Raw genomic sequence first — 8,109 nt, 5'->3', positions numbered from 1 at the left:
TACTTTGAATATAATGCTCCTTTTCTAAGGAAGTTTGGTCTGCTGTAAAGAGTGTAATTGGGCTGGGACATCAAGTGCATGACTCAAACAAGGAGTGGTGTAATCTTATAAACTTGGGTCGTGGAAAATGCCTATGGGCAGAAGTTATAAACAGAAGTTATATATGTGCCACCATTCCTATATGTGCTACCTATGGACTGAACGCAATAATAGAAGATTCAATGGAAAACAGGACAGTCCAGGAACCTTCAGTAACATGATTATTAGATATATGAAACATTATCTGGAAGTTCAGGTTGAGGAGATCAAAGACTCAGTACTAATGAGAGTGTTGGCTGATAGAATAGGTCCATCGTTTAAATATAGGAGGACAGAACTCAAAAAGGTCATATGGTTACTACCTCCTACTGGTTACATAAAGTTAAACTGCGATGGGTCTATGAATCCTGAAGATGTTGGATATGGTGGTATTGCTCGAAATGAACATGGGCAGGTCATTTTTGCTTATACTGGTGGTGGCTATGTGCATTCTATCTTGTTCCAGGAACTAAAGGCAATTGAAGTTGGTATCAAACTGTGTGTATCTCTGGAGCTTAAGAGAATCATAGTCTCTTTAGACTCTTTACAAGCAGTCCAAATGCTTAGGGGAATTGAGACAACGCCATGGACATGCTGGAATCTGGTGGCATCAATCAAGAAACTTATGCTTAGTGTAAACAAGATTGCCTTCCTGCATGTCTATCGTGAAGAAAATAGAGCTGCATATTACCTTGCAAAGCTCTCTTTAGGTGCTATAATATGGAACCTTTTGTATTTTCAAATCCTTTATGTAAGACTTTGAGTACTATAGTACATGATGATGTAACTAAGGATCGTGAAAGATAATAAAAACATATGGGGATCTGAAAAATTCCAGCATTTTTCCAACAAAAAAAAACTACTAAGATTTGTCGCTTACTCCCCTTGCCCTTTGATCATCCTTTTCCCTAAACTCTGTGCCCTAAATCATAGAATTGGGCAAAAGACCCTTATTGCAAATTCAAAATTGATGCCTAAAGAAATGATGAGAAATAGTATTATTACAGGTGCTGACTAGCAAAGTCGGTAAAATCTTTGGGTGATGATACCAGAGGTCTGGGGCTTAATGTTTACATGTTTAGATCAAGTAATGGAGGTCAAGGTGAACCTAATGATACTCATATATGAAGGATAAATGGATATGTAGGAATGCGAATAGCAGGTAGCAATGTTTACACTGACTAGATCAGCAGTTCATTAGGGAGCCTCATCAATAGCGCAGAAAAAAAATACCAGGTTCGTACTGCATTATAGGAATCTTTGTTACTTTTCGTTATCGTCTGTGTTTCTACTCAAGCACCAATTCTGCCATCACTAGTGTTTCTGTGTGATATTGATCCCTAAAAATCTAGTCTTATGGCATAAAGATAAAAGTAAACAAAAATCACTCCAAACAATTAATTAAGATTTTCACATCACAGAGGAAAACCTATGATTGAATCAAGCACTTTTGCACCCACCTAACATGGTTTCAATTTAGCATTACAATAACCATTAGATACTCACATTTTAGGATACACTAGAAGGGTGGTATCATCCTCGTTCATTTGAAGAATGAAAGATGAGAGAGTTGATTGTAAAGTAGAAGGCGAAAACAAACTCAAGTTAAAAGCAAAGAACCATTACTATTAAGAATTCAATACTTGAGTAATGTGGGGATAAATAAGCAATACTCACTTTGAGAAAAATTGGAATAGAGAGGAAAATTATCTGACGACAATGTTTAGAAAATTTGAATCTCACTATGATAACTTATTCCGAATAGGAGGGCTACTTCAAATCATCGAAGACATGGAAAAGCTTCAACGATCTCTATAAAATTGGAGAAATGTGTCCAAGACAGAAAAAAACAATTTAACCACCACCAGATCCATATTTCTTCCCAAACATGATCACCTGTAGCTTGTCGTACCCTGCAAGGACACCAGCACCTGCAACAGTGCGAAGAATATTTGCCCCCTTGAACAAAGATTTAGCTCCTTCATTCTTTAAGATTTGGAAAAATGCATCATTGGAGCTCTTGTACTTAACAACTTCACCAGATCGAGGTCATCATCATTCTTCTATGAACAGTGTCAATTGGATAAGAGGCAAGACCAGCTCCATTAGTGATCACCCAACCCAGCTAGCAAAACTTGCAAAGAAATTATCCTAGAATTATTGAAAAGTACAGTAATGAATAAGAGGTTAGCATTTTGCTGAACCAGCAATATGTTATATATATATAGAATAATAAATCCGCTTCCTCATAATATAGATTTTACATTCAATTATTTTGCATACACACATGCATTATGTCCATTCACTAACCATGAAACTCAAGAACTACAATTCTCGCTAATAGTCATATCGCTAGTACTCACTGGACAGAAAGAACTAAAACAGTATGCCAACCTAGATTTTTCCAGTTAAAACTACGAGCTTGAGAGAATTGTACATTCCAAAGTAAAGACCTTGGTAGACTATAATACCAACACAAGAAATATTGAATCCATGGTACAATCCTGCAATACCATCTGTCTTCATAGCTTTTTTGTATACATCTACCAAACCATTAAATTGTCTCTCTCCTCCTTTCTTTGCGGCCTTGGCATCATTGGCTAGATGTGTCCGAGCATAGTCTAGAGAGTAAACAAATAGAAGAGACGAAGCACCAGCTGCAGCTCCAGATCCTAAGTTTCCAGCAAACCATTTCCAGTAGCCATCTTTGTCCTTTTTTATACTAAACAGACGCTTAAAGTAATCCTTAAAAGCAAAATTCAGAGCCTGTTACAGAATACATGCAATATTTCAGTTTGGTACATCAATCGACATCCTAGTCCAGCTTATGAATCTGATGTGATAGAAAGGAATAAAGACTGACATGTGTAAGGAAGTAACGGATTACATTTGCAGTGCTCCCTCTCCATAATGCGACAAATCCTTCATCCTTGATAGTTCGACCGAAGAAATCTCCAATTCCTATATAGGGTTCTGAGAGCCTTCCAGGCTCCAACCTTGAGCATCTCATCCTGATTCTTGATTAAGAGCTTTACTCGTTCAATGGGAGCAACAACGATTTTAGATACAACAGCTGAAACTCCACCCATAAGGAAATCAACCATAAAATGGCCACCACCTTTTTCTGAAGGGGATTGGACTACGATAGGTAACCTTGAGTTAAACCTACATATACTGTCAGTCGTCTGATGTAACTGCAATGACAAATATTGGAGGGCTATACTTCTATAATTCATAAAGTTGGAATGCCCCTTAGGAACATAAGTCTTATGACATCTGCTGTTACGAACCTGCGCATCTTGGGAACATAAAGTAAGGTTGAATTGACCACCTAGTTTCTGTATCAAACACATATAGTGAGGCTGATGTTCCATTAGTTGTTATATGAAGAACCTAAGCAAATGCAACCGAAAGCTGAGTAAGATTATACAGAAAGAGATGAAAGCGGAATTCCAATAATAATTGAATGAATGCAACATAAAGTAGAATTAGATTATACTAAAATAGAAGAAAGCAGAACTCCAAAAAGTGGTGATACAATCAATACCAGCTGAATAACAATACTAGTTGAAGTTAGAGTTTAAAAGATTAGTACTAGGCATCAACTAATTAATCTGCGGAAAACAAGCATTATCAAATAGCTCGATCACGGCTTATAGAAATTCTATGTCTAATGTTCCAACCTTTTGACTTTTGTTAACTAATGTAATGTTAGTGTTAGAGATATGTAACTTAAGTTGTCATATGCAGAAATGGTACTATTCGGCTCTATGTCTCCAAACAGAAGGTTTTGAGTAGTCTGTAGATGTATGTTATAAGAAGTGACATAACATGTAAGTATGACAGTTATAGTGTCATATATACTCGTAAGTTGTACCCAATATATAAGGGACTATTTTGAGAGTGAATAGATACGAGAGAGAGTCTTTTGAGAGTGAAAAACATATCTCCTTGTCTCTACCATTAACCTAACAATTGGTATCAGAGTTAAGCTCAAAGGGAGCTAAAATCAAAGAGAGATTAAAAATCAAAGTGAGCTAGTGAAGAAAAGAAAGGAGAAAGCTGAAATTTCTGAAAATCAGGAAGGAGAAAGTACATATGGAAATTTTAAGAAGAAAGGTGAAAGCTTTGTGAGAAATTCTTAATGGCGAGCTTAAGTACCTCAAGTTTGAACATCCAACAACCTTCTATTCCATTGTTTGAAGGTGATAACTATGATTTTTGGTGTATAAAGATGATAACTTTATTCATTTCTCAAGATATTTGAGATTTGGTAGAAAATAGGTATGTAGAACCAGCAACAATGGAAGGGTTAACCAATACTCAAAAGGAGCAATTGAAAGATGTAAAGAAGAAGGATGCTAAAGCTCATCTCTTTATTCAACAAGGTGTAGGAGACACCACCTTTCCAAGGATCGTGGGAGCAACAAAATCCAAAGATGCATGGAGTATTCTTCAACAAGAGTTTCAAGGAAACACCAAGGTAAAAGCCATCAAACTTCAAACTTTAAGAAGAGAGTTTGAAAATATAAAGGTAAAAGAAAATGAATCCTTGCATGCGTATTCCTCTAGATTCACTGAACTTGTGAACCAAATGAAAGCTTATGGTGAAGAAGTTAGTGATAGAAAAATTGTGCAAAAGATTTTGATGACTTTACCTCAAAAGTTTGATCCTATTGTAGCTGTAATTGAGGAAACAAAAGACATTTCTGAGTTAGGTTTACAAGAATTGTTAGGCTCTTTGAAATTATTTGAACAAAGACTTATAAGACACTTCGAAAAATCAGTTGAGAGTGCATTTTAGTCCAAGCTGAATTTCAGTTCAAGACACGATGAAAAGAGACCATTTAGAAGTGAAAGCAAGCCAGAATCATCAAGAGGCCGGTGGTGGTAGGCATGGGAGAGGAAGAAGTCGAGGTCGAGGTCGAGGAAGATTTGATCATGAAAGAAGGCCCATAAGTGAAGATTCTTCGTTACCGAAATATTACCATTGCAATAGAAGTGGCCATATTGAGAAAGAGTGTTGGTTCAAGGGGCAACCACAATGTTACAATTGCAAGAAGTTTAGGCATGTGAAAAGAGATTGTCAATCTCAACAAGCAAGTATTGCAGAAGAAAAAGAAGGTGGAGGTAACTTGTTTTTTGTTTGTCAAAGTGTTGCCGAGCATAAGAATGATGTATGGTTTCTTGATAGCGGTTGTAGTAACCATATGACTGGTGACAAAAATCTATTTTTGGACATGGATTCAAGTTTCAATTCACAAGTGAAGATGGGAAATGGTGTTTTGGTGACTGTGCAAGGCAAGGGTACAATTGGTGTTCACACCAATAAGGGCACCAAGCGTATTCATTATGTTTTGCTTGTTCCGGACTTAGATAAGAATTTGCTAAGTATTTGACAGCTTGTAGAACATGGTTATGGAGTGCATTTCTAGAATGATGGGTGTGTTATCTATGATAAAAAGCATGGGCAGCAGTAACTCATCAAGAATGTCCAGATGGAGAAAAATATAAGTTTTCCATTGGTGTTCAAGTATGAAAGAAATGTGGCTTTGAAGAGTCTTGGTTATGGCATCGTAGATTTGGGCATTTGAATTTTGTTGGTCTCAAGTTGCTTTGTCAAAAAGTCATGGTACAAGGATTGTCGAAGAGTATTGAAGACAAAAAATGAAGTTTATGAAGGGTGTGCACTTGGAAAGCATCACAGAAAACCTTTTCCAAAAGGTGTAGCATGGCGAGCAAATGAAGTGCTTGGTTTTGTTCATATCGATGTTTGTGGTCCAATGAGGACACTTTCTCACTCAAACAATAGGTATTTTATTCTCTTTATTGATAATTATACAAGGATGACATGGGTTTATTTTATGAGGCAGAAATCCAAAGTATTTTCTATTTTCAAGAAGTTCAAAAGCTATGTCGAGAAGCAAAGTGGGTGCTAAATCAAGAAGTTGCGAAGTGATAATGGGAAAGAGTATAATTCTCATGAGTTTGATAAGTTTTGTGAAGATGAAGGCATGGAAAGACAGCTCACAGTTGGGTATACACTGCAACAAAATGGAGTATCCGAAATAAAAAAGCAAACTGTGATGGAAATGGCAAGGAGTATGCTATATGAGAAGGGTTTGCTAAAGTTTTTTGGGCCGAAGCTGTAAATACAATAGTGTACTTGCTGAATAGATGTCCTACAAAGGCAGTATGGGGAAAAACTCCAGTTGAAGCTTGGAGTGGTAGAAAACCATCCGTAATGCATCTTAAGGTGTTTGGAAGTGTGTTATACGCAAGTTCCAAAGGAGAAACGAAGCAAGCTAGATGAGATAGTGAGAAGTGCATCTTCATAGGTTATAGCTCACGATCAAAGGGCTATAGATTGTACAGTCTCAAAAGCAAGAAGATGATTACAAGCCGAGATGTGATATTTGATGAGAAAGCTAGTTGGAATTGGGATGAAGGCAAAGTTGAAAGGAAATCTGTCTTAGTTGAGGAGGAAACAGAAAAATCAGCACATGAAGGTGAAAGTGATGAAGACTCACCTCAATCCTCACCAAGGTCAGGTTCGTCAACACCATCACAAGTTCTCCAAGTTCATTATCGTCATCTCCACCCTCCACTCCTAAAAAGATGGGAAGTTTGAAAGAAGTAAATAAGAGAATTGAGAGGTGTAACTTTTGTGTCATGGAACCAGAAAATTTTGAAGAAGCAGTGAAAGATGAAGCATGGGTAAAGACTATGGAAGAAGAAGTTTAAGTTATTGAGAAGAACAAGACATGGGTGTTAGTTGAAAGGTCGATGCATAAAGACATTATTTATGTGAAATGGGTTTTTAGGGTGAAGTATAATCCCAATGGTACTGTGTAAAGAAACAAAGCAAGATTGGTTGCCAAGGGTTATTCTCAAGAGGCCAGTGTGGATTATGATGAAACATTTGCTCTGATTTCACATCTTGACACTATTAGAGCTATTATAGCTATGGCGACACAAAAAGGTTGGTTGTTATACTAACTTGATGTAAAATCAGCATTCTTAAATGGGGAATTGAAAGAAGATGTGTATGTTGAACAACCTCAAGGCTTTATGGTGAAAGGAGAAGAAGACAAAGTGTACAAGTTGAAAAAATCTTTGTATGGGCTGAAGCAAGCACCAAGGACATGGTATAGTCAAATTGATGGCTATTTCATTGAAAGGGGGTTCAAGAAAAGCAAGAGTGAGCTTACCTTGTACGTAAAATGCAAAGGTACGTCTATTTTGGTTGTTGCATTGTATGTAGATGACCTAATTTTTATTGGAAATGATGCTAGAATGATTGATGAATTTAAGATTGATATGATGAAGAAGTATGAGATGAGTGATATGAGTTTGCTACATCACTTTCTTGGAATTGAGATATACCAAGAAGATGATGGTGTGCTCATTTGTCAAAAGAAGAATGCTGAAAATATTGTGAAGAAGTTTGGTATGGCGAGTTGCAAGCCAACACCACTTGTTATCAATGAGAAACTCATGAAAGATGACGGGGGGAAGAAGGTAGATGAGACTTTCTATAAAAGTTTGGTTGGAAACTTGTTGTACCTTGTAGCGACAAGGCCGAATATTGCATATGCTTCAAGTTTGTTGTCAAGGTTTATGAGTTCTCCTAGTCACTTTCATCTTGGGGCAACAAAGAGAGTGTTGCGATACATACAAGGAAGTCTGAATTTTGGCATCAAATATGATAGAGATGTAGATGTCAAGTTGATTGGCTATTGTGATAGTGATTAGGGAGGTTGCATTGATGATATGAGGAGTACTTCCGGTAATGCATTTTCTCTTGGTTTGGGTATATTTTCATAGTGTTCAAAGAAGCAAGAAACAGTGGCTCAATCATCAACTGAAGCGGAGTACATTTCAGCAGCAATAACGACTTCTATAGTCACTTGGTTGAGAAGAATAATGGAGGATCTCAAGGAGAAGCAAAAGGAAGGCACGGAGTTGTTTTGTGATAACAAATCAGCCATAGCAATGGCAAAGAACTCAGTCTATCACAGCAGGACAAAG

The 8,109-nt window shown here is 37.0% G+C and overlaps 2 protein-coding genes and 1 pseudogene across 2 annotated transcripts; 2 read left to right on the top strand and 1 right to left on the bottom strand.

Moving 5' to 3' along the window:
* The first annotated feature begins 271 nt into the window (after positions 1-271).
* LOC147498638 (uncharacterized) lies at positions 272-841 on the top strand. Its single transcript, XM_086563298.1, has one exon. It carries the CDS (start codon positions 272-274, stop codon positions 839-841), a length of 570 nt encoding a protein of 189 aa, XP_086419424.1.
* A 1,091-nt stretch (positions 842-1,932) lies between these two features.
* Positions 1,933-3,452, bottom strand: LOC147498637 (ADP/ATP translocase 1, mitochondrial pseudogene; annotated as a pseudogene).
* A 929-nt stretch (positions 3,453-4,381) lies between these two features.
* On the top strand, positions 4,382-4,882 carry LOC147498636 (uncharacterized). The gene has a single exon (XM_086563297.1). The coding sequence runs from the start codon at positions 4,382-4,384 to the stop codon at positions 4,880-4,882; it is 501 nt and encodes a 166-aa protein (XP_086419423.1).
* The last annotated feature ends 3,227 nt before the right edge of the window (positions 4,883-8,109 follow it).

Source organism: Coptis chinensis, chromosome 5 (assembly GCF_015680905.1).
Source record: "Coptis chinensis isolate HL-2020 chromosome 5, ASM1568090v1, whole genome shotgun sequence".
NCBI lineage: Eukaryota > Viridiplantae > Streptophyta > Magnoliopsida > Ranunculales > Ranunculaceae > Coptis > Coptis chinensis.
The sequence above is the reverse complement of the archived record's forward strand: the minus strand, read 5'-3'. Positions and strand labels throughout refer to the sequence as shown.